Source organism: Rousettus aegyptiacus, unplaced genomic scaffold (genome assembly GCF_014176215.1).
Source record: "Rousettus aegyptiacus isolate mRouAeg1 unplaced genomic scaffold, mRouAeg1.p scaffold_m13_p_6, whole genome shotgun sequence".
NCBI lineage: Eukaryota > Metazoa > Chordata > Mammalia > Chiroptera > Pteropodidae > Rousettus > Rousettus aegyptiacus.
In genome coordinates this window covers 80,407,534-80,433,091 of record NW_023416309.1, presented here as the reverse complement: position 1 = coordinate 80,433,091, position 25,558 = coordinate 80,407,534, and the positions used below count along the sequence as shown (strand labels likewise).

The window sequence follows — 25,558 nt, the reverse complement described above, 5'->3', positions numbered from 1 at the left end:
GATCAGACAGACCAGATGCTCACCCTACCTATACAGCCCTCTAACCAAGTGGTCAAAGTTCATCACGAGACCTCACCAGGTCTCCCCTTGCACAGACCCTTAAATCGGCCCCCTCTGTGCCCCCATCTGCCCCACATGGGAGTGGGCAATAGCCCTTGGCAACCTCTTAGATACGCTGCTCAGTCTGGTAGTCCCAAGCCTTGGGGTTCTTCCTTGTTGGGCAGGAGCCCAGATGGTCCTCCAGCAGTGGCTCCCCCTAGCAGAATGTGTCAAGCCCTGGCAAGGCTCAACACACCTGGGAAGTGAGAGACTCCCATCCTCTCCCATCCCAGTTTTGGCCCTTGCACAGAAGCTGCCTTCACAATTGCTCAGGTCGTGCACCACTTCATCCTGCTGCAGCTGCAGCCTAGTGCCTCTCATGTAGCAGTTCCTGAGACCTGCAGCCCTCCATACTGTCATGCTCCAGCCTTGGACATCAACAGGCACAGGCCTGATCTGGAAATGGTTACTGGACTTGAAGCCCAGTGAAACTCAAAACCCATCCTCTCTTCACCTCCAAGTCAGAGGGCCCAGAGACAGAGTCATCAGAGATCAGAAACTGGGAGTTGGAAAATTGATATATAAAATAGACAGACAAAGTGGCGTGTTTTGCTATCATTTATTTTCTATGTGGTATGTACCTAAGGCATGAATCAGGTGTCTTGTGTTCTACTCTCTAATTCTAAGAGAGAGCAGACAAAGAAAGCCCAAGAAGCAGCTACCCCATCATGGAGAAATTGTGGGAGCTGACAGAGGCAGGGGAGACCTAGGCATCCTGCTCTGACTTCTGGCAAGTTCTCCAGCCCTCAGCCATGAGGGGCTTTCTAACCTCCTATCCAAAGGTCCCAGGTGCAGCAATGGGAGAGGGGAGGGGAGGACAAAAAAGGAAGGTAACTCAGTGCTGGATGGAGGCTTCTTTGCTCTGCATGGCTATTCGGCCCTGGCCATAACTACAGGCAAAATTGGGTGCAGGGGGCTGGGCCAAGGGCTCTGGTATGGAGTGGGTACTCAGTAGGCATGGTTGGCAATGTAGAGGGACTGTGCTGCCGCCCCACCATCTTCTCCACTGCCTTCATACTTGCCCTGGGCTGCAAGCCCGTTCACCTGCAAAAGTGGAGGGGGGGAGTGTGTAAGCAGGCTGAGCCAGTCCACAGGTGCCAAAGGCTGTAGCCTCTGACACCTGCCTAACCACCACCCCCGACCACCATCCCTAGCTCCCAACCTCAGCCCGCTTGATGAACTCCTCAGTGGCAGCCCCAGCATTGTCCCGTTGCCCTCGCCAGGCATTGAGTGCAGAGGCCTGCAGGGCACGCCCATAGGAGAAGGTGAGGGCCCAGGGCCGGGGAAGGGGGCAACGGTTGATAGCATTAAGGTTGAGCGATGCCTCTTCTTCACTCTGACCCCCAGACAAGAAGGTCACTCCTAGGGAAGACAAAAAAAGACAAACTGATTGGTCATTTTCTATTTTTCCAGGGTAAGAAATCCCTGAAGACCACAAGAACCTGAGGATGAGTCTTGAGGATAGGAGCAGGTTAGAAAGCAGGGTGGTACCTGGGACAGCTGGGGGCACAGTGCGACGCAGGGCAGTGACAGTTGCCATGGCAACCTCTTCTGGGCTGTACTTAATGGGACAGGCATGGCCAGGAGTCACCATGTTGGGCTTGAGCAGGGTCCCCTCCAGGTACACATGATGGTCACTCAGGGCCTTGTACACAGCAGCCAAGACCTGGAGATCAGAGAAGGTTTACTAAGGTTTGGGGTCCTTGCCACTTATACTCCCTGTCTAAGGTGGGTGGGTATGACTGTGAAGGTCAGTATAGGCTCAGGCTCAAGGGTCTGTTCTAGGATCAAGTAAAAGAGTGCTTGCGGAAAATGCCTGCATCTGTCCATGGCAAACAAGTTCCCGTCAGGCTATCCTTGTGGTATGTGTCTGCCCAAGTGTGGACTCACCTTCTCTGTAACATACTGGCAACGTTTGAGGTCATGGTCTCCATCAGGCAGGATTTCAGGTTCCACAATAGGCACGATACCATTCTGCAAGTAAGAGCAGAGTAGCTTGGGAGGGGCAATCGGCAGGATGAGAGAGTCTTCTCCCCACCAGGCACAGGGCACCCATCTGCCCCCCTCACACACATATCCACATACCTGCTGACAGATGCTGGCATAGCGGGCCAGCACATTGGCATTCTCCAGAATGGCAAGTGCTGAGGGTGTGCGCTCGCTGATTTTCAATACACAGCGCCACTTGGCGAAGTCAGCGCCATCCTTCTTATACTGGGCACAGCGTTCTGAGAGCCCATCCAGCCCTGCAGGCATAGCGCCAATCGTATCACTCTGCCCCTCTTTGCCAACATCAACCACCCTCCAACTCTGTGACCCGGAAGCCTATCCATCCTGTACCTTGAGTGGTGGTTTCTCCATCAGTCCCAGCTAGAGGCACTACACCCTTGTCAACCTGTAGGGGAAACACAGGCAGAGGGCTGAACCCAGGCAGGATTCTCCTTTCCACCCCTCACACACACATACACAGCTATTTCCATGTTCGACCTCCACCCAGGGCCAGTGGCTGCACCTTGATGCCAACGACAATGCCTTTATCCTGGATGGTACGGACAAACGGGACACCATTATCATCTTTCTGATAGAGTGTCTCATGGAAGAAGATGACACCTCCAATGCACTTCTTCACACGGTCATCAGCAGTGAACAGGACCTGGCGGTACAAACGGCGGTTCTCCTCTGTGTTCTCCACCCCAATTTGGCTCAGCCGTTTGGCCATGCTGCCTGAAAGGAAACAAAGAGGGGTGACAAGGTCATCCCCAGGGCTTCCTAGCCACCTTGACCCTACCCAGCCACAGGCCCCTACGTACCTACAGACTCATCTGCAGCCAGAATGCCTTTGCCTGGGGCCACAATCCGGAGGGCAATGTCACACAACTCCTTTTTCTGCTCAGCAGAAAGGGCTGAGTATGAATGGGGCATAGTGACAGCTCTGTGGAATAGAGACAAGATATAAAGCTGGACCCTACCCACTACATCCTCTGCTTCCTCTCCTGGCCATAAGGCCAAATAACTTCCCCACCCCCAACAAGCATGGGGCTGGGAACAGGGCAGCAGTCCTTGGCATGAGTCCTGGCCATCAGGCTCAGGGCCCCAGTTCCCACATCTCCTTTTGTCCCTGCTGGGCATCCTTCCCAGCCCCATAGAAAGATGCAGGGTGGGGGTGGGGAGGTGAACAGCCCTGAAGCTACAGGTCTTCTTATAAAACTACTGCCTGAACAAAGATGCCAATCCATCTTCCACTGAATTCTTCAGGTAGGCATAACCCCTGACCTTTCCAACTTCCCTTTTCTCATCCTCAGCAGGGCCCCTAGGTAAAGTGCATTTACTTCCAAGGCTTCAGAATGAGGCAAAAGTACCAATCGCCCTTCTTCCTTCAGCTTCTGGAGGAAAATATTGGGAGGAGGGGGCAGCTTGGGAGTAGAAGTGGCACAAATAACTGTCACGGACATCTATAACTCTGCAATCAAGATATAAGAGCAGTGGATCAGGGTTGAAAGGAATGAACAGAGAGGCTGAGAAAGGGAAGTAGAGATGCAGGAGGAGAAAAGAGGCGACTTGTAGGGAGGTGATAGTGAGACAGGCTAACTAGTCAAGGGGAAGGACCTAAAACAGGGGGACAGAGAGGGAAAATGGAGAGGGAACTTAGCATAGGAGAGAGAGCAGGCTGAGATTAAGGTGGTCTTGGTGGAAGAGGCTGACTTCAAGAAAAAAAAAAAAAACATCAGCAGAGGAAGATTTGAGACGGAAAAGCTGAGGTCCATGTATGAGCTGAGAAGAAGGGGTGTTATGGGAGAGGATGAACCATGGGGTTTTGAGTGGACAGAAAAGAGAGAGGATGTAAGGAGACAGCTGAGAAGGCACATCCAGGGGCTCCTGGGAGTTCGGCAAGAATGGCAGGGGAAAGAGTCAAGGAGAAGAAATGGAGATGCTGAACAGCTCCCGCCTCACCCACGGTCCTCACCTGTGCGCAGCGAGTTAGCAGCGGCAGCACAGGAACAGCTTGGGTTCAGTTCTGTAATAGCTGTGGCTTCAGCCCTGGCTCCTGTAAATGAGGCTGAGGATGCCGCAGAGCTACGTGACTGCCCCAGTTGCCACGCCCCTCCGCAGGACTGGTGTTCTAACAAGGCCACGCCCACAGAGGCGGGGCAACATGGTGGAGTGACTACCCTGTCAGGACGTCGGAGTCTGTTGTGGACTGCCCCCTCCCACCTCGTGGAGCTCTGCCACCAGGGCCTCAGAGGCAGGAAATGGCCTTGCCCTCATTTCTGGTACAATTGGCTTTACCATGTGCTGGGCACCGTGCTTGATGTTGGTAATTAAGCCTGGTCTGTTGAAGGAGAGTCACCTTAACAGTCACAACAGGTGGGGTAGGTAGGACAGAGGTACCAACAAAGTGTGGGAGTTCAGGGTCAGGAAGGAACTGAGTTTCTCTGTCCTCACTCACTTATTCACCAGTGCCTACCCAGGAGGGGGATGGAGAAAGTTAAGAGAATGAAGCCTTGTCTGTTCCCCAGGCCATGAGCCAGGGAACAAGCAGTCTAGTGCCCAGCATATATGAGGAAGCGAGAGAAGGGAGGAGGGGCAGCCAACTTTGGCCCTGGATGCAATGGAAGGGGTAGTAGAGGGTGCCCAGGCAGAAAGACCAAGCTGCCTCTCCCCTGACCTTAACAATCCCCTCTCACCCAAGAAACAAGATTCAGTGAGCTTGAAGAAATACATTAAATATACTTTATTTAAATAGCATTAAACCTAGCCAGCTCTATGTCAATTGGTCCTGGTATTGGGGTAAGGGAGTATTGCAGATAAAAAGGGATGAAACAGATTCCAGCTTTTAGTTTCTTAGCTCAGAAATTCCAGCAATCCCTGAAGCTCCTTGCAACCACTCACGACCTCTGGGATGGACAACAGAGTCTGGAAGAGAGGCAGAAAAAGCATCTCAGGGTCACAACCCCAGGAAGCACCACTGAGTTATAGGGGAGAAAATGGGAGCCACAGAGAAACCTGTAACAGTGAGTCGGAATAGACCACACATGCACAGCCTGGGAACCAGAGCTATGCTCATCAGTACCTCCTGGGGCCAGACCTTATATCAGGTGCCTTAGTTGTATCCACTCTCTCCTTTACCTCATAAATGTGCTGAACAATGTCATCTAGTTTCTTTAACTCCTTGTCAGAACGCCGAAGATTCTCCTCCAGGATATTTCTCTAGAAAGCAAATAGGTTGCATAAGTCTTATGTTTAAAAGAACAGCATAGCGTATGGAGCAAGGAAAATATGGCAGAGCACTTGCTAGTGGCACGGAGAAAAGGCCCCAGAATGGAATGAGAATTCTTACATGGCTCTGGAACTTGACTGTGAGTTTTGCCTTCTCATTTTTCATTTCCAAGAACATCACCCTCAGTTTGTCCACCTATAAATATATCTAGATCAGTAGGAGCGCAGTCTAGGATTCCCGCCAGCTGCTTACCTCCTCTATTAATTCTGAGTCACCTCCTGGGAGAGCCACACTTTCTCCTGGATCCAGTTAGTAACCATGGGCTGAGAGTTGGGGTCCAGCTGACCTGCCAGGGTCTCTTGGAACACCTTAGTCTCTGTCTCCGCACGCCGAAGTGAGCGGGTAAGCTGGGTCACCTCCTCTCTAAGACTCTGAGGATGAGAATGGAGAGGTATCCAGTAGCCCTCAAAGGTCCGCTCCATCCTTCTTATCTCATGTGGTAAACAAGGCCAGGAGATCCAATTCTCATATTTGGGATTCTAGCTACCAGTGACACAGAAGGCAGAAGGCCAGGCATCATGATGAACATACTATGAGCTCGCCACTCTTGTCTATCTGCTCTAGAATCTTCTCATTCTGTTGCTGTATCACTTCCTGGAGCTCCTTTTCATTCTGTGAGGGAAAAGGAGGTAAGAAGGCACAGAGAGCTGGCTTCTTTGCAGCCCTTGCCAGGAAACAGGATTTAGTGCCTGACCCATGCTCAGCCCAGGTGCTACCTATTGATAACACTCCACTTCCTCCAGGGCTATGTCAGGCAAGGCACATTTCAGTGTTATGAGTTCTGCTAGAGCTCCCAACTTCTCAGTTGGCCTGGGAGATGGGTCAGCCCATAGCTGATTCCTAAACATGTGAAATGTCTGACCCCAGGAAGGGTGAAACTAGGGCAGTAGTTGGAAAATCCCCACCACCCAGATTCCTAGAGAGACAATGGCTCCCAGTGGGCCAGTATAGCTGCCCCAGTTCTTCATCGTCCCACTTCTAGGCCCCTCCTTCACCTTGTAGCGCAAGCACAGGGCCTGGTTCAGCTTCTCTATGTCTGCTTCCTTTGCCTTCAGGGCTTCCTGATGCTGTTCTTCCTGGGCCTGCAGCCTAGCCTGCAGATCATTACTAGGGGAAAGAAGAATTCAGCATTATTCCTGTCCTCTCAGGGACTAGCTGGGCCCTTGACATAAGGGGCTGACCTCTCTCACCAGAACTGTACTCTACTCACATCTTTCGTTGCAGAGTCCTGACGGCGTCTTCTTTAGACCCTTGCAGCAGGGAACACAGGCTCTGAAGCTCCAGAGTGATAGTACTCATTTCTGCCAGGCTCTTCTCCATATCTGGGATCTCTGAAAGAGAAAGTCCTAGATAGAGATAGAGCCCTTTAGCTCTGGAAGGAAGGAGTTGTATAGCCATCATTTCCACAACTCTTATCCATGTTCCCCACCCACAGGATTTGAATGTCTGGAACATTACAGGTCCCAAAAGGCAGAAATATAATGAGCCCAAGTAGAATTGAGGTTTTTAGAGCAAAGCACTTCTTACTGCTTTAGTCTTTATCATCACTACCTGATCTAGAAATGAGGCAGGATCCCTGGAGCCCATCCTAACCTGTAGGCTGAAAGGAAGCCATTGATGCTACTCGGGTGAAAGCACTCTTGTCACTTCCAAGCAAGGACATGGGAGGTGATTCTGGCTCTGAAACAAAAAACAATTATGGTAGAGGACCCCTGTGGTGGCCCAGTCAGGGGTCTGCCATAATGGAAGCCAGGGAGAGAGAGGTGTGTTGGTGAGTATCTTTAACAGTTGAAGATATCAACAGGGGTCACAATTTTCCCACTCCTATTTTCCAGGGCCTTTAACCTTTGTCTGCCACTGCAGTCAAGATGCTTCCCAAGAAGGTGCTGTCAGTGGATAGAGGCCGTTCCTGGGCAGGAGCACACGCTGTGCTTTTCAGGAGGGTCTCTGGTTCAGCCTAAGGGCAAATGAAAAGAAAACGTCAGCTGCTTTTCAGGGTTAGTGATTTCCCTGAACACCCAGCCATATTCTCTGGAATGCTGTTCTGTTACCTCTCTTCTCTATCTTCAACTTCTCCATTAGCTCCTTTCCCTGAACTTAATGGTCTGTCAACATTTTCAAAAAAACAACAACAACGTCTTACCTTAAATTCCCCTTTTAGTTACCACCTTTTCTTTCCCTTCCATTAAAAAAGGGGGAAAAAGAAAGAAAAGCCTATACTTCTTGCCTAAAATTCTCACCCTCCATTGACTCCATAGCCCACTATCCTCAGACTTCTGTCCCACCAGTTCACCAAAATTGTTATTTGGTTCACCAACGCCATCCTTACTTTCAAATGCAACGAACACTTTTCACCTCTTAACTTTACCTATTTGATAATCAACGTCCATGTTCTTTAGAAACTTCCTTTTCTTAGCTTCTGGGACATGATTCTCTCTCCTTCATAGGTAGGCCTCATACCTTTCCGGCTATTTCTACACTCTAAGCAGAGGTCCTTCCTTATTGTTGAGCTACTTCTAGTTAATCCTTGGCTCTTTTTACACTCCCCAGGTGGCCTCACCTGGGAAGCTCCACAAAAATTCCACTTCCACATGGATGACCCTTCAATCTGTCTCTTTCATCTGGATTTTTCCCTTTCTCCAAACCAAGAGGGTCAACTGCCTGTGAAATATCTACCAGAATGCACCATAGTTCACCTGAAATTTAGGAGGTATAAAGCTGAACTCACCATTTTCCCTGTCCTGCCCCACCAAAAATCTGTTTCTCTTATAGTTATCAACCCAGAGAAGGGGCAGCAAGTTACAGTCTGTAGTTCAAATCTTGCCTGCCACCTATTTTTGTAAATAAAGTTTTATTGGAATACAGCCACGCCCATTCATTTACATACTGTCTATGGCTGCTCTTGAGCTACAAAGGCAAAGGTGAATAGTTGAAACAGAGACCACATAGCTCACAAAGCTGAAAATATTTATTTTATTTCACATTATAGCAAGTTTGCTAACTCCAGTTCTAGAAAGTGTCACCATCTTTGAAGCAATCTAGAGATCATCATTCACTCTCCCACCTTACTCCTACATCAAATTGGTCACCAGTTTCTCTTCTACTTCCTAAATATGTATTGGATTTAACCAATTCATCCCCTCCTCTCTACCCTATCTACAACTGTCATTAGTTCAAGGCTTCAAAATCTGGCCTCCTGCTTACTTCTCCAGCTGTGTCTCCTTTTCATCCTTGTCTCATATAGCGCCTACAGTCCAATCATAGAGTGCTACTTCTCAGTCCCCAAACTTGCCACATTCCATATGAGCAGGGCCTTGCCTTGTTCACCTGTAGTCCCAGCACCTAACCCAGGTCTTGTTACAAGGTTGACACTACAAGAAAGTACATACAGTGCCTGTATGGCTTTCATATACTGTTCTCTCTGCTTGCTGGGCCTTTCTATATACCAACCCCTGATAAACTTCTTTGCCTAACACTGCCCGAAGATTACCTGCTTTGAGAAGAGAGCCTAACACTCAGAGATGGAACTGATGCTCCTTTCTCTGTGCACCCACAGTGATCATATATTCAGACCTCTATCATGATCGCATGTCAGGATGACAAGTTTACATCTGTATATCTTCCCTGTAAGACTGTGGATTCTTTCACATTTCCTGTGCTCAGTACGCACTGGGGAAGAGGGTCAGATCATAAGCACTTCCAGACTTCAGGATCCTGGTTGTACCTTTAACTATTGAATAACCTAATTGACTCTGTATTCTGAAAAATATCAACCAGTTAGTGTGCGCTGTAGAGAAGCCAAAGAAGTAAGACTAAATTTCTGGTTTCTTTAAACACAGTCTAGTTGAAGAGACCAGACATCCAAAGAAAAGCAATACGAGCGCAAAAGGAGAGTAAGTTCATGAGGAATATAGTAGGAGATTAATGAGTCCATGTGATCTGGGAACATTTCACAGAGAAGGTGAACTAGGGAGTACTTTATAGGAAAAGAAAAGGTATTTCAGGTTTGAAGACAGAAGAGGTGGATATGGTAACAGCCCGAGTCTGGGTGTAAATGTAGATGGGACACAAGTGTAGTGTATAGACAGTCTAGCTGGAGTAAAGCGTTCATAATAGGGAGGTAGGAAACAGATGAAGAAAAGTCTGAGTGATAGGCCAAAGAGGTCCTTCTGTAGGCAACTGAAAGTCACTAAAGGTCACAGAGATAGAACAAAAGTAGTGTCTTAGGAAAACCATTCTATACAATAAAGATACAAGTGTAAAAACTCAGTAAACTAGAAATAGAGGAGAACTTCTTCAACTTGATAAAGAATATCTACAACAACAACAACAACAACAACCCTACAGCTAACATCATACTTAATGGAGAGAAACTCAAAGCTTTCTCTCCAAGATCAGGTTCAAGGCAAGGCTGTCCCGTCTCACCACTCTTTTTCAACATTGTAGCGAAAGTTCTAACTAGTGCAGTAAGGCAAGAAAAGGAAATAAGAGGTATATAGATTGAGAAGGAAAAAGAATAAAACCATCTTAGTTCAAAGATATGATTAAAAAGGAGGAGAAGGAACCCCCAGATCCCACCTTCTCTTTTAGTTTTGTCTGTAGAAAGAGGGTCAGGCTCTGTAATTGCTTAGTCAGCCCCCTTAGCTCTTGGGAATACTGGTGTCTCTTCTCCAGGTCTTTCTTCTGGTTCTCTGCTATGGTGCTAGCCAGTTTAGCCCTAAAATAAGGAAGGAACAGATAAGACAGCAAAGACCAGGTGACCTTCTCTGAACACCTCTCCCCAATCACCTCTCCCAAATCTCCACACAGAACTGCATTTAAAGAGGGAAACAAAAGGCTCTTGGACTCTGTCACAATTCCCTCCTTGGAGACTTTAACTTCTAGAAGTGTTCCTGGGAAAGCTTAGCACTTAGAGGGGAAGCACAGAAAGGTAGAGATCTTACTTCAGGTTCTCTACAGTGTCCCTGAGGTCCTCACACTGCAAGCTGCGCTCCCGGAGTACTTCCAGTGTGGTTTTCAACTGACACTCAACCTGGCCCAGCTCCAGGTGAGCAACCTGATTCTCTTGGTCTGCAAACTGGAGAGACAGGAGAAGGAAGAAAGGGAAGGAGCAAGACAGGGAGGGGGAAAAGATGAACCTAAGTGGGAAATATTAGAGCCCTGGGAATAGAGGCTTTTTCTAGTCCGTAGTCTGAAACCTCTCCTGAATACCACCAGGTAGAAGTCTCACTCCTGCCAGCTTCCCAGCTCCAAGCCACATTCCTTACCTCCAGGGTCTCCTTCAGGTCCTGCACCTCCTTGGCCAGGACAGCTTGTTGTTGCTGCAGCGTTGCCTGCATGTGTTTTAGTGCCATCTCTTCCTTTTGCCATCTGCCAGACATCTTATATTAGATCCCACTGGTCCTATATCCTGGACACCTACTGCCACAATAACTTGATAGGAACTCACTGAGTAGCCTGCTCTTCATTCCTCTGGGTAAGCTGGCAGAGCAACTCATCCTTCATGGCCAGGTCCTGGGTACAGTGAGCATGCTGACTCTGTAGCTCTTCTAGCTGACTCTGCATGCTGGCAAGACTCTGCAGTTGAGCCTGGAGATCTAGACCAAAAGTATCCTAATGATAACATGTGATCATCAAGCCAGAACCTCCCCACACTTCTGCTTCAAAAGTGCTCTAGAGCAATTGCTTGCTCTACTGCCACACCCTAAGCCTTAGCAGGGCGCAACTGCTTGAGTGCATGCATGCACACATACCTGCTGCTAGGCGACTGTTTTCCAACTCCAGTTGTTCTATTTGGCCTTTGCAGTCCTCTAACTGGGTAGAGACTTGTTCTAGCTCCCTGGAAACCTAGAAAGAAATGATAGTTTTTCTCCCACAGTTTTTCCTGAGTCAAGAATCCCGGGACTTAGTCTAGCTTCTCTTTCTGGACAGAATAGCAAACCTCTTTGCTCCAGGGCAGCAACGCTGCAGCCAATAAGGCTGATCCTCAGGAAAAAGTAGAAACAGGAAAAGGTGAAGGTGCTGAAGGGCAAAGGAGACAACTGGGCCTAAGGCCATCTCACAGTTAAGAGAGCTGACTGGTCTCCAAACCCACAGGGTAGAAAGAAGACAGGCCCCAGGGTAAGAGGCTAGTGATACCACTCATTAGAAAGACCTTCTACAGAGAGGAAGGAGGAAACCAGGCCTCAGCAGTCTCCACCCCTAATTTGTACCTGCTGTTTTTCCTCAATTGCAGCATCACGTTCCTGCAGGGTCTGCCGTCTCTTGGCTGTGAGTTTCTCTGTGAGTTGTCGAGACCGGCTCAGCAAAGCCGTCCATGTTATATACTACCAGAGGAAGCAAGCAGGTCAGTTGAGCACTCTTGGGGCAAGGCTCCTAATAGGGCTGGCCGTGAGTGAAGTAGCATGATGGCCCCAAATACTCACATCCAGTTGCATGGAAATCCAGTCCTGTTGCAAGACTGAAATAAGACTCACTGTCTGCTGAGCCAACTCTTCTTTCTCAGTGTGAAGGCCTACCTACACAAGAAGGAGCAACTGTGGAGGGGCCCCCTTCCCTCTGGATGTAGCAAAGTGGGGGTATATGACCATCTTCCCAGTGTATTAGCAAAGATCTCAGGAAAGGAAATGCACTAAAATTACCAGTTGGGTCTGGGTCTCCTTCAAGAGTCTTCTGAATTCCCCCATGGATGCCAGGTCCTGTTTCAGCTGGCTGATGCGCTGGCTGGCATGTGCACAGAAAGCCTCGAGCACTGCCTCCGCCTGTTTAGGGAAAGAATTGTGAGGACGGGGGAGGCAGAGGAGGGAAAAAGCACAAAAAGCCAAAACTGTCTACTACACGCATAGTTCAGTCTGTTACTCCCCAGGGCTGGCAGTTCTAAGGCCACCCATCTGTGTCTCAGGTGAATTTGTTTTCCTGTAGGAACCCTGAGGAAGAGATCTCCCAAATCCAGGAACAAAAGCCTGACACCTTACCGCATCCTTGCCTCTGAGAGCCATTTCCTCCCTGTGTTTTGCCTCTTCCCTTTCTGCTTTAAGGCTCTGGAGCCTTGCTCTCAATTTCTTCAACACATTGAAACAGCAAGAGATCAAGGTTTCTGCACGCCGAGACTACAAGGTAAGAATCAGATACAGTTTCTTTATTTTTTCGGCTTTCAGTCCCACCAGAGACCTCTGCCGTCATCTTCATGCTGCTTACCTCCTGACTCACAGTAGTTTTATCTTCCTCTAGGTGTAACAGAGATAAGTGAAGCAAGGATATCAGCTCTTTAGAGACCAGCGCCCATGACTGCTATAGAAGGAAAGATGGTTAGGCTAGATTATTAAATAAAGTCACGAAGCAGGAAATAAGCAGGGACACTAGGGAAAAAAGCCGCTGACCCCAATTTCAAACTCCAATAAAAAAGAGATGTTCTTAACAAAGGTTTGGAGACCTCCCTTTGCTACCACAGCTGAGTACCACCATCTGCTAACCACCCAGGATTCTCTATTCTTGATCTTCACAGGAGACCCAGCCATGGTATAAGGTCAGTCGACACTTACCAGGACATTTCTGGCCTGCAGCAGGGCCTGTCCAACCTCTTGGCTCTCCTGAAGATGCTGATATTTCTTACTTATCTAGCCGGAGAAACAGAGTTGTTCCTTTTGCATAGGCGGCACGCACTACCCGCACCTCATTCCCCCTCCCACCCACTGAGATACAGGAGCCTTTCCTATTAAAAACAGGAGCAAGGACAACATCTGTAGGTCAGGGGAGGAAGGGGGGTGGGGGATTTAAAAAAAAATTAAAAAATTAAAATTAAAATTAAAAAAAAACAGGAGCAAGGCTCACAGCTCAATGAAGCCGTCAGAAAAAATCCAGAGGTAGATAAAATTTTCCTTTTAAAAATACCTTTTTTAAATTATAAGATAATATGTCCTTATTGTAAAATTTTAGAAATACAGAAGTGAATGAAATAGAAAAAGAAATTATTAATTTCACCACCTAGAACAGTGATTCTTAACCAACAGTATAGCACCTGCCCCAAGACATTTCAATATATTTCCACACCACAGATTTTCATACTCCAGGGATTTGCCATATTCGGTAAATTCTAAGATGATTATCTTTTTACATTTTAACACCACTGAATTGGGATGCATCTTAATATTGATAGTATCTTAGATTTGATGAAAGAGAATAACGCCTAAGGAAAAATCACGATTTAGATTATAATATATACATACATTTGGGGTCCTGCTTTCGTTACTTAATTTTATTATACTAATGTTACTTAGCCCTGAATTTATATCTACTCTCCTCATTGGAAGAGCCTGAAACTGGGACACCTGCTAATAGAGGGACCTATTAAAGTGAAATAGCACACGTATTTCACTGCTGATATTTTACCTCACCTCTAAGCCTCTCAGAGGTTATCTGAACTCTGGTTTCCTTTCTTTAAAAACCTTGAACTGAAGTTAAACTTATTTTCCCATGTTATTCAAATCTTTTTAAACATACTTTTAAATGACTGCAGAATATCCCATCTTACAGATACCATTATTTTATTTTTTCATTTTTTTTTTTAAAAAGTTACCATGTTTATGCATAACTCCCCACCCCCTCAGAATATATCCCTAGAAGTGGAGTTAGTGGGTCAAAAAGTTTGAACTGCTTTAAGGGTCTTACTTAAACTGCCTTCAAAAAAGGTTGAACTAACTTATATCTTACTGACAATAGGAAAATGCTTACCAGCATGATCTATTTTATTCTTTGCTATTTTGTCAGAAGAATATAACATCTCATTTCAATTTGCATTTCTCTGATTACCAGTAATCTTCCCAAATATTTATTAGTCATTTTTATTTTCTTATTCTCTAACTGTTCATTATCTTGGGGCAGACAAAAATCTTAGTGTGCCATATAGATACATATAATCTCGAAGGCAGCAGAGCTATGGAAAGATTTTAAAGTTCTGGGAGAAAAGTGGGGAGCTTTCATGACTCCTGAAAGGCAGCCCTCATCTGGGAAAACAACAACAACAACAACTGCTAGAGCAGCACTGCTGAGTCACGATGTTACAGCCTGGATTTGAGGAGGCAGATCTCTTGGAGTTCATCACTCCCTTCCCCAGCAAAACAGTCATCATTCCCTACTGCATCGTGCAGTAAAGCACAGAGCACCCCATGAGCCCTGGACAAGGCACACACACGTTGTTCAGAGCTGGGCAGTCAGGCAGGTGATGAGATTAGTGTGAAGGAGGCATCCAAGCGGCAAGGGCACTGTGATGGGGAATGGCTGAAGGTGCTGTCATTTCCCCTCTTTGGTTCTGCTTCAGTGGCCTCCAAAGGGATTTGGCAAGCTTCAGGGGAAGAGGTATAAGGCCAACTCAAGGCTGGAGAATGAGGTCAAGGACAAGAGGAAAGCATACAAAAATAAGAAAACACAGGAGAGAAAATGAGCAGCTAGAGGAATGATGAGACTATCGTTTCCAGGATTTTGGCAAAAGGTAAGATCATTATTTGAGGATATTGCCAACCCAAAGGAGGTCTTTGGGCATTTAAAGAACATCTTTTCTCAGCAGCAGCCACCTATTAACCTAATCAGCCACAATCCTGAGGCTCTTAATTCCTTACCCAAACACCATTCCCTTCCTTCCTCAGCCTCTGTTATCACAGCTGGAGTCCTCTAGGATATTGGTCTTTAAACTGTTTTCCTCTCATATCTGCTATAATAATTTTGAAAGACTGAGTACCCTTAAGTTTAAATTGTTACAATGACTGTAATTCCCACCATTTTATAAATATTGACAGTTTGAACTAAAACTGTTAAACCACTCAATTATATCCAATGGTATAAATACTACATACACCATAATGATTTAATATCTATTTTATATCTTTAAAAATACATGAACAAGCTCTTCTTTAATGGTCAGAAATTTTGTCATCTCTTTTTCCCCTTGAACTTATATTTTTACTCATCCCAGAATTTTATCATAATGTAATATATTTTTCTACTTTAAAGTCAGTTATTAATCAATATATCTGCCACAACAAAAGTTCATCTAAATTTAAATTTCTTTTAAATTTCTCTGATCATAAGCTTTTAAGTGAAACAAACTTTCTTGTGGATGAAGAAATATTTTCATCAGTTGTATACTAACCATTGTAATAATATTATAATTTTAATAAAACCACAAAATACCTAGTAAAATTTCACTGATAATCATCTATTAATGAAATTGATGGAGGAGCTCCCCTCCCCTTATTAGTTCATATATCTGTGGATTACTATAATTCCTACAATAAGACATGGTTCAGCAAAAATTCTATGCCTATTTTCCATCTTTCTAGATTTAAGCACTGAGAAATCTTTACGTAAATGGGAATAAGTGGGAATCGAAGAAAAAAAGAAGGGCATGTTACCACCCAATTCCAGGATCTCCTTTGAGATATATACCAAAAGTCTCGTAATTAAAGTCTTCCTTCAATTTTGTTGAAAGCATGCAAAAATTATGTGTTGTATGATCATTGCAGTCACTCACTTTCTCAGCGTGCACACAAACATTTTCTATCGTTATTTGATTGCCATCCCTTGACAATGTAAGATTCAGGATAGGCAGTAAATATACTCTTCTTTAGTAAAGCGGCTAAGGGCAATTGAGAATGGGGAAGGAGGAAAGAATAAAAATTAGTAGAGTACATTTGGAAAATGAAGATCTAGAAACTAATTCCTTTTAAGTTTTCCTTGATTCCATTCCCTTGGAAAGTGTGGACGTACCCCAGGGGTATAATGAGTACTCACAGCTTTAAAGGATTTTCCAGATCCACAACTTTTACAACATATCCTAAGGATGAATCTGTGGTTAAGGAGTCTCCTTTGCCCTCTGGCAGTTTATCAATTTAAATTCTGAGGAAGAGGGCCCACTGGGATCCTCCATACTTTGGGAGTAATCTTCTTACCCCACTGGGAGAGGAGTCAGTTGTGTCAGTCTGCGTGCTACTCTCCTGAACTTCTGGGTGAGGGATAGTCAGCTGGCTTTTCCAGTTCTGCAGTTGGTGGGAGAGAACGTCCAGAATGACAAGAGAGTTCATCAGGTTATCCTCCAGGTCATGTCGAGATAAGGCAGTGAGATCTGGAGGATGGCTGCATCAGGAAGAGAACATGAGGAGAAAAAAAGACAAGTAAAGGGATGGAAGTGGCAGGTCCAGTTTAATGGAGCCCAGGAGACACAAGGATATAGGAACACTTACCCCCATAGAGGATGCTCCCTCTCAGAAGTATTGTCCTTGGTGCCCACTAGGCCTGTCTGTGATGTGTTTGTACTCTTTTCCTGTGGCACCGGAGGGGTAAACCAAGTCCCTACCGAGCAAGTAGAGAAAGGGGTAGTGCCAGTTGCAGCATCCCGGAGCGCAGAGGGAAAGGACAAGCTCTGGCGGAGATTTTCTAGCATAACTGAGGTATTTACACCTTTTTCCAGCCAGGCCAGTGGGGACATCCAAGGCCCTGTATCAGAGTTCAGAATCCTACCAGCATCTTCTACTGCTGGGCCTGGAGCTGCCCGGGATTCTATTTTTCCTGGATTTGGGATCAGGCATGAGGATGGAATATCTTCCATATTTAAGACAAGTGTTTGATCTCCCAATTCAGCCTCCTCAGTTAGTGTGGGAAAGTTCATTTCTCCTTCCTCTATAGCTCTGTGCTCCACAGTTTCCTCCCCTGGGTCCACATGACTGACAAGGAAATCTGCTGCTAAGGCAGTTGGAGGGGAAAGACAGAGCATGGAGGAAGGCAAGATGGCATTAGTTTCAGAAGTGACTAAATCCTCAGGCACAGCCTCAGAACTACTGTCCCTCAAGTTTTCCTTGGAACAGTGTAGTTGTTGCTCAGAACAGGGATTTGATGGATACTCTAAGGGATGGGATGGAGGGTTCTGAAATGTAGGTTTCTCAGGCATAGCGGGAACAACTCTTGAAAAGCTGTCTTCCATGCAGGGTGTCTCCCCCTTTCTCAGCAGATCTCCTGGCCTCAAAGGCTTATCTAGAGAGAAACTGTTTATCTCCGCCATAGTATCTAAATGGGCTTTAAGTGTAATGTCTTGCTGCTGTCCTCCTGGGGAGGAGGGTACAAGGATCATGGTTTTAATCACATTGTTGTCCAGCGAGTCTACTGCTCCCTCAGATGTTTTGGGAGTAGAGTTGGTTTGAGGAATCAGATTTAGGGGCTGTTCATCTGATTCATGTTGACAAGCTTCTAACCACTTTGACGGATGGCTGAACTCTTCTGATGGGGAGTCTGTCATCTTAGGATTTTTGAAATCCAGTTGAGATGAGTTATTGGTACCTTCCTGCCAAAGGAAACAAAACTAGTTGACTAAGGCAGTCAGTTCTGGTTCCTAACATACAATTATGGGTGCAGGATACTGTCCAAACTCAAAAAAAGAGAGAGTTCTCATTACTTCTGCATAGGCAAGAACTTAGTGAAGACTTGTTGCTCACTACAAAGACCCAACAGCAGGGAAAGAAATGCTGGGAAGCCATTTTGGGTTCTTCCAAGTGAACCAGCCTACAATATAAACAAGGTTGAGATAATTTATCTAAATCAGAGGATGGTAGCTTGAAAGTGACCCCACTTCTTTCCAATTCTAACTCCAACCCACTTCTAGGGGGAATAGGTAGGAGGGGTCCCTAGGGTCAAGCTCTGTCAAAATCTAGAGTTGGTACAAGATTTATTGGGAACCAGAGAAAAGGCAACATCAACCTGTGCCAGTGACCTAGTCTCCCTGACTCCAAGAGCTGAGGGTATCCTAAATACATGGGTTGAATCCATTCGACCCCTAAGACTTAAAGAGCTCTAGTCTTTGCAGCAGAAGAGAATGAAGAGTGGCAAGACTTCTTCCTGGTGCCCTAATAAGAGACTCACAATGTCCATACTGCTGTTTCACAGAGACAAAGACCATTGCACTTTCTACCACGTATAGGGTTGTTGGTTCTGAAACTCAATAAACAAGAAAAGGAAAATATGAATGTATTTAAGTGGATCTAGTAGCCAGAGAAAAAACAAACCCTAAAACAGTTAGAAAAGGTAGACCCTAACAAAATACAGATGATGGAAGAAACGTGATAATTTGGACCAAAAAATATGAGTACATAAAAGGATTCAAATATAACACACACACACACAGACTTTCTAGAAATATAAATATTATTTTTAAACAAAAAATTTCAGTAAAATGAATTGAAAGAAGATGGTCAGAGATGAGACTAGAATTACTGGCTTGGACAATAAAATGGAAGAAATATCATAAAACGAAGATAAAAATACAAAGAAATGTAAATCTGAAGAAAAAGGTAAAAGAATTGGAAGATAAATGCAATTAACCTAACATGTAAATAAAACAAGTTCCAGGAGAAAAGAGAACACATACAGGTGAAATACTCATTAACAAATAAATATTAAAAGAAAATTTCTCTAAGGCAAAGAAAGACCTGAGTTTGCATATTGAAATGGCTCACCAAGTCCCAAGCAGGATTAACAAGAAAAAAATACAAGAAAAGATAAAATTTCTGAACTACAAGGAAGACTAAACTATTTTAAAAGCTTTAGGTAGAAAGACCAATTATTAAAAAAAAGAAAAAAGAATCAGGCTTACATGATATTTCTCATTTACAGTAGTGGATGGAACTTTATAACACAAGACAGAGCACTAAAAAAGAGCTTCTGATATTCTGGCAATGTCCTATTTACTGACCTGAATATTGGTTACAATGATGTGTACTTTATACAAATTCATTAAACTGTATGTTATGTACTTTCAAGTATTTTATATCAATTTTTAGAAGTGTTTCTTTCAAAATGCTAAAGGAAAAGTAGAAAATAAAGGGGGTAGCAAAGAAACACCAGACAAAAGAAAACAGAGAGCAGAGGCATCGGTATTAATATCAGACAAGGTAGAATGTAAGTTTATAGCATTATTATAATAAAAGACATAATTGAAGATATATAATACAAAAAAAAAAACAACAACAACAATTATCAGTCTACACTAAATAACTCCGAAGCTAAATATACAATTCAAAGACTTTTAGATGAAAAGTGTACCTTAAAGTCTTTGCAGTGTTTATCAACTCCTATTTATTCCTTTAAAAAAATCTCTTGAGAAAATATTTGTAAATCATAAAACTGATAAGTTTTCATGAATATATAAAGAACTCCTACAACTCAACAACAACAAAATAATCCAACTTAAAAATGGGCAAACTACTTGAATAGACATTTCTCCAAAGAAAATATATGAATGACTAATAAGCACATGAAATGATGCTCAACATCATAATCTTCAAGGAAATGCAAATAGAAAATATAATGAGATAACATCTCACACCCATTAGGATGGCCACTATTAAAAAAATTAGTCACCTTTTTGAGCCACGCTTCTCTTGCTCAGGCCCACTTCCACGTCTGGAAGTGTACTTTCCCTTCTAATAAAACTTAACTTTTCTACTGTAAAAAAAGAAAAGAAAAGAAAAGAAAAAAGAAAAGAAAAGAAAAGAAAAGAAAAGAAAAGAAAAGAAAAGAAAAGAAAAAAAAGAAAAGAAAAGAAAAGAAAAAAGAAAAGAACAAGTGTTGGTGGGGATGTGGAGAAATTGGAACCCTTGTACACTGCTGCTAGGCATGTAAAATGGTGCAACTGCTATGAGAAACAGTACGGCAGTTCTTCAAAATATAAAAAATAGAATTACCATATGATCAAGCAATTCCACTTTTGAGTACATAGCCAAAAGAACTGCAAGTAGGGTCCAGAATAGATATTTCATACACCTGTGTGCATTGCAGCATTAGTCACAATACCATAAGGTGGAAGCAACCTAAGTAGTGTCCATTGACAGATGAATGGCTAAACATAATGTGGTATATACATACAATGGAATATTATTCAGCCTTAAAAAGGAAGGAAATTCTGACATATGCTACAACATGAATGAATCTTGAGGACATTATGTTATGTGAAGTAAGCAAATCACAAAATAATAAATACTGTATGATTCCTTTCATATGAGTTTCCTAGAGTAGTCAAATTCATAGAGACAGAAAGTAGAAGGGTAGTTGCCTGAAGCTTGGAGAGGGAAGAAATAGAAAGTTGTTTAATGAGTATAGTTTCAATTTTGCAAGATAGAAAGAGTTCTGAAGAATGGCTGCACAACATTGTGAATAAACTTAACACTATTGAACTGTGCATTTAAAAATGGTTAAGATAGTAGATTTTATGTTATGTCTATCTTACCACAATTTTTTTAAAAATCACTTTAAAACACCTCTCTCAAAACTCAACAGATCTGACAGACTAAAAAACATGCGAGGACAGAGTAATGAACTATCTGATGATGGAAATAAATAGAATGTGATATCCTTTGAACAGTAAATACGCTTTTATCATATGTTCATGGAACACTTAGAAGAATTGATCCTATCCTTGGCTATAAAGAAAATAAATTACAGTCTGATCATAATACAAGGAAATGAATTTAAAAGGTGACATAAAAAAGTTTTTAAGCACTTGGAAATTAAGAACCACTCCTAAATAATCTCTGAATTAAAGATAAAAATCAAAAGAAAATTATAAACTAGCTAGAAAGCATGACAAAGGATGACTATAATAGACAAAGAACACTTATAAAATGACTAAAAAGAGTAATAACTCAATAGAAAAATGAGCAAATAATATAAACAAACACTTCACAAAAGAGCAAATCCAAATAACCAACACACAGATAAAAGATACATTCACTGGTAGTCAGGAAAATGCAAATTAAAGTAACAATAAGATTTCACGTCAGACTGGCTGAAATTTTAAAGATCTCTAACAACTACTGGAGGAGGTGATATGCAGAAACGGATATTCTTATATAATGCTGGAGAAATAGCTATTTTAGATAGCAATCTGGCAAAATTTATTACAATTAAAAATATCTTTCCTTCAACCCAACAATCCTACTCCTGAAACTGTATCTTGTCGAAATAAAAGTATCAGTACCTAATACATACAAAGATATTTATAAGTTATCATTGTTTGTAGAAGCAAAAAAATAGAAACAAATGAACACTTATGAATAAATTATGATTCATGCATACCATAGTATCTTATGGATTAGTTCTACACCAACTAGTGTCATGATTTTCCCATTTTTGTGCTTTTTGTTGACATGGAGGGATTTGCACCACATTGTTAAATGAGAAAAGCAACATGCAGAGAAATGTATACAGTCGATCCTCATTATTTGTGGATTCAGCATTTGTGAATTTGCCTACTCACTAAAATTTATTTGTAACCCCAAAATCAATACTTGCAGCACTTTTGGTCATCTGTGGACATGCAGAGTGGCGAAAATATGAATCACCTGAAACACACACTCCCAGGTGAGGCTGAACAAAGTGACATTTTTTTGATTTCTTGTTGTAGCTGTCATACTGTAAACAATCATCCTTTTTGTGATCTGTTTAGTGCCATTGTTGTTGTATTTTTTTCTTCTTGTTGGTGATTTCCCTATTTTAAATGGCCCCCAAACATAGTGCTGAAGTGCTGGCTAGTGTTCCAAAGTGCAAGAAAGCTGTAATGTGCCTTTTGTACATTAGATAAGCTTCATTAAGGCATAAGTGCTGTTGACTATGCGTTCCATGTTAGTGAATCAACAATATATATTAAATAAAGTGTTTTAAAAAAGAAAGTATAAAATAAGGTTATGTATTGATTGGCTAATGAAAATGTTTGATCAGAAGCTTGCAGGAACATAATCCTGTATTTCCCCTAGGAGCAGTATTTCAGTATTTGCTAATTAAGTGTTCACAGAGACTTTATAGGACATAACTACTACAGATAATGAGAATTGACTGTATCCTGGGATCTAGCAATGAAATAATTTTGTATGTTTGCATATTATTAAGAACACAGAGAAAAAAAAGGAAAGGTACATATCAGGATGTTAAAATGAATTGGGAAGAACAGGGCATGTGTGAGTGAAATTAATTCCAGAGGAAGGGCAAATTAGAGAGTGAAGCTAAGAAAAGTGAAGCTAAGGAAAAAGAGAGAGAGAGAGAGAAAAGGGGAAAAATTGCCTTGATAAAATATAGATGTGTGCATATATAAACATATACAAATAGGCACACATAAAAAATGCAAGGAAGGATTTTTAAATATGATAGTTATTGAAGATAACAGAATCATATTTTCTTTCTTATTATTTATATATTTTTCAAATATTTCAAACAATAAATATCTATTATATAAATAACCAAAATTTTAAAAAGCAAAAAAACTATTTTCTAATTATATCAGGAGGTAGCAAGCCCTCTAGTTAAGGGGTACAGAGTCTTAAATTCCCACTATGATTTTTAAATGGCTACGGTTAAATTCTATAAGCTCTATGAAAATCTGTTCCCACTTAGTACTTATTTCTTTCCTACCTAAGCTGTACTGTCTAATATGGTAACCACTATCCACATGTAATCATTTAAATTAAAATTCAATACAACTAAAAACTTAGTTCCTCAGTCATGTTAGCCACCTAATAGCTACCAAACTGCATTGCACAGATAATAAACATTTCCATCATCCCAGAGAATTCTATTGGACAGTAGGTGTTGAGAGTTCTTTTAAAGAAAATCTGCTACCTTCATACATTGTTACTCAGGCTATCATCTGTTTTTACATATTCTCCTTTCCTCCTCTAACCTACTTTATTTATAGCCCATCTCCTTCCAAAAATAATTCAGACTGCATAAAAATGAACAGATAGATAGATCCATAGGTCAATTGATCAGGTTAATGAAATACAAAATCATGATCAAAAAGAAAAAAAGAAGCTAATCTTCCTATTTCAAGGAGTAACAGTAGCTATACCTGATGATCAGATTTGACCCTGAGCTTTCTAGAAACCAGAGCAAGAGGGAAAATATGGTAAACTACATGGTTCTCATTATTAGAAAGAGAAAAGAATAGAATGGATAGATATTGCCTCAATGCTAGCAGCTGTCCGACCTCTGCGTTAAATGAGCCCATGTTAGAGAGAGACTACTAACCAAAGTGATAGTATTTCTCTGTAGTTTGGTAAAGATTGAATGGGGTAAGAGGTGATAAAAATCTAACAGCAAAATAGAGATCTGGGTTCTCAGTGGATTTCTTTTAACCACGCTAGGGCACCTCTCTGTTGGCCTCAATAGCTGTAAATGGATGTCACTGAGGTAGAAGACTTCATTAACGTTATTAATTACGTTCCAGCTCTGGACCTCTGTTCCTCTGAGCTCTCGGCTTTGGCAAAGAGCCCAGTCGAGAAGCTGATCAGGCAAATCTCACCTGCAGCTCCAGTTTGCACAGTGATGGGGTCATCTGAGGCCCTTTTCCAGAGCTGGTGAGGGCACCGGGGTGCAAGTTAAGTTCTCGGAGAGGAGTTCTCATATCTGGTTTTCCCTGAGAATGAAAGAAGAGAGTATGAGGAAGCCTGGGCTCTACCAGCCCCCACCCTTTTCCTCTCGCCGTAAAAAGCTCAAGGGGCAATAAGAGCCTCCTACTCCAGTAGCGCCGATGCGTCAGGGCCGACAAAACACCCCACGTGCCCACCGCCCCCAGGCTCGATCCAGCTGTCTCTTTCCCTGAATCTCTCCCACTCACCGGCTGGGGCGAAAGCGACACGCTAAGGTTCAGTTTTTTCACCCGCCACATCTTCAACACAAAACACAAACGACCACCTGGCAAACCCAAAAACTGACTGCTTGTTCACCCGTCGTCTTCATTTAAAACTGCTCCACGTTTCCCGATTGGCTGCAGAGCTTCAGTGCGTCAGGCTGGCGCATCCACTCCAGGGTCGAGACCAGAAGACGGCGGGCGGGGCCATTGCAGGCCCCGCCCCGCCCGACTTAGAGTTGCGAGAGTTCTCTCTGCCTTGCGGTCACCACTGACGCGTGCAGGAGGGTTGGATGCGTGCCAGGAGTAAGACCCGTATGTAGCCTCACCTCGGAGAGGGTACCCAGGTAGCTGGAGAGTCAAGGAAGGAGTCCATCTCCCCTGCTTCCAGTGGGCCACCCTCACACCCTATCAGAAAAGTAGCCTGGCCTTAGGAAGACTCTCCTTAGGTTTCCGTCAGTTACCTCTTGCGTCAGCCTTGACCAGAAAGAGCCGGTCAGGGAGCCCGGAAGGGAAAGGTGAGTCGAGCGTTTTTTAACTTAGGCTTGGTCTGTCTGCACATAGGTCCTGCTTCGGTGATGGCCTGAGACATGGTTCTCAACCCACGCTGTAATTTAACCACCTCACAATTTCTCATGTTTTCTTGGGACTTATGTCGGGGCCTACAACGAGTTTACTGGAACAGTACCTAACATGTATCGAACATTTACTATGCACCTGGCACCTTTACAGATGCTTTATATGTATTAACTCCTTTAGTCCTCATAAAGATCAATGAAGTGGGTACTGTAATTATCCCCATTTTACGACGAAGGAACTGAGTCATAGATCATGTCATTTGCCTATTGCCCTGCAGGCAGCAAATAGCAGTCAAAATTACAACCCACACTACCAACTACTACTACATTTTCCTGTTGCTTGAATTCCCTCTGTATGAGAAATCTAGCTAGTGAAGGTGGAATTGAGTTTTGGAAGTTAAATATTTGGAGTTAATAGTTTACGATAAGTGTGTTCCATTGAACACTTATTGAAGTTGTAATGAATTTCGAAAAGGCAATATTTCAAAGAGAAACTATAATGTTATGAATTTCAGGGCCCACAGGGGACAGCTTTGTTGCCCAATATAGCCACTAGCTATTGAGCACTTCCGAGGTGGCTAGTCCAAACTGAGATTTTATAGGTATAAAATACAAACTGGATTTCAAAGACTTTGTATGAAAAAAACGTAAAATATCTTATTTTTAAAATATTGATTACATTGAATTGATATTTTAGATATATTGGGTTAAATAAAATACATTAAAATTAATTTCACCTGATTCTTTTTACCTTTTTAATATAGCTCTAGAAAACTTAAAATTATGTCTGAGGCTTACATTTTTATTGGAGAGCACTGCTCTAGCATCATAATGGTCCCAGCTGGTCAGCTCTAGAAATAACAGCTACTCGAATGGAAAACTGGGAGAAAGACAATGTTAAGAGTACAAACTTGATCCTGGGATTGCCCAAGACTCAGCAGAAGG

General features: G+C 43.2%; 2 protein-coding genes across 4 annotated transcripts; both read right to left on the bottom strand.

Annotated features, from left to right (window-relative positions):
- Nucleotides 1-643: 643 nt before the first annotated feature.
- On the bottom strand, nucleotides 644-4,688 carry ALDOC (aldolase, fructose-bisphosphate C). Its single transcript, XM_016139089.2, has 9 exons — nucleotides 4,064-4,688; nucleotides 2,910-3,031; nucleotides 2,612-2,823; nucleotides 2,440-2,494; nucleotides 2,185-2,345; nucleotides 1,990-2,073; nucleotides 1,591-1,765; nucleotides 1,262-1,461; nucleotides 644-1,143 (listed from the first exon to the last, which is right to left on the bottom strand). The coding sequence occupies exons 2-9, from the start codon at nucleotides 3,019-3,021 to the stop codon at nucleotides 1,048-1,050; spliced, it is 1,095 nt and encodes a 364-aa protein (XP_015994575.1). The 5' UTR covers nucleotides 3,022-3,031; nucleotides 4,064-4,688; the 3' UTR covers nucleotides 644-1,047.
- A 128-nt stretch (nucleotides 4,689-4,816) lies between these two features.
- Nucleotides 4,817-24,158, bottom strand: SPAG5 (sperm associated antigen 5). Of its 3 annotated transcripts, none has more exons than XM_036222094.1 (24): nucleotides 24,024-24,158; nucleotides 23,709-23,822; nucleotides 16,612-17,705; nucleotides 16,321-16,504; nucleotides 12,919-12,993; nucleotides 12,575-12,664; nucleotides 12,352-12,486; nucleotides 12,019-12,138; nucleotides 11,803-11,895; nucleotides 11,590-11,703; nucleotides 11,131-11,224; nucleotides 10,827-10,974; nucleotides 10,645-10,747; nucleotides 10,321-10,454; nucleotides 9,956-10,094; nucleotides 7,223-7,334; nucleotides 6,971-7,057; nucleotides 6,588-6,723; nucleotides 6,373-6,484; nucleotides 5,909-5,989; nucleotides 5,593-5,748; nucleotides 5,438-5,512; nucleotides 5,227-5,307; nucleotides 4,817-5,013 (listed from the first exon to the last, which is right to left on the bottom strand). In XM_036222094.1, exons 1-24 carry the CDS (start codon nucleotides 24,072-24,074, stop codon nucleotides 4,942-4,944), a joined length of 3,600 nt encoding a protein of 1,199 aa, XP_036077987.1. In that variant the 5' UTR covers nucleotides 24,075-24,158; the 3' UTR covers nucleotides 4,817-4,941. The 3 variants fall into 3 exon arrangements, with proteins under 3 accessions (XP_036077987.1, XP_036077986.1, XP_015994565.2); XM_036222093.1 differs by having other exon boundaries at nucleotides 12,575-12,667; nucleotides 24,024-24,157; XM_016139079.2 differs by having other exon boundaries at nucleotides 6,588-6,708; nucleotides 12,575-12,667; nucleotides 24,024-24,156.
- Nucleotides 24,159-25,558: the final 1,400 nt, after the last annotated feature.

Bases quoted from the DNA above. Each gene is read 5' to 3' on its own strand.
- SPAG5 (XM_036222093.1), bottom strand. From the start codon at position 24,074: ATGTGGCGGGTGAAAAAACTGAACCTTAGCGTGTCGCTTTCGCCCCAG. The intron at 12,487-12,574 runs GTAAGCAGCATG...CTTACCTTGTAG, and splicing joins AAACTACTGTGAGTCAGGAG to TCTCGGCGTGCAGAAACCTT. The intron at 7,335-9,955 runs GTGGGATCTGGG...ATTTGCCCTTAG, and splicing joins AGACAAAACTAAAAGAGAAG to GCTGAACCAGAGACCCTCCT.
- ALDOC (XM_016139089.2), bottom strand. From the start codon at position 3,021: ATGCCCCATTCATACTCAGCCCTTTCTGCTGAGCAGAAAAAGGAGTTG. The intron at 2,824-2,909 runs GTACGTAGGGGC...GTTTCCTTTCAG, and splicing joins GGCTGCAGATGAGTCTGTAG to GCAGCATGGCCAAACGGCTG. The intron at 2,346-2,439 runs GTACAGGATGGA...CTATGCCTGCAG, and splicing joins TGGAGAAACCACCACTCAAG to GGCTGGATGGGCTCTCAGAA.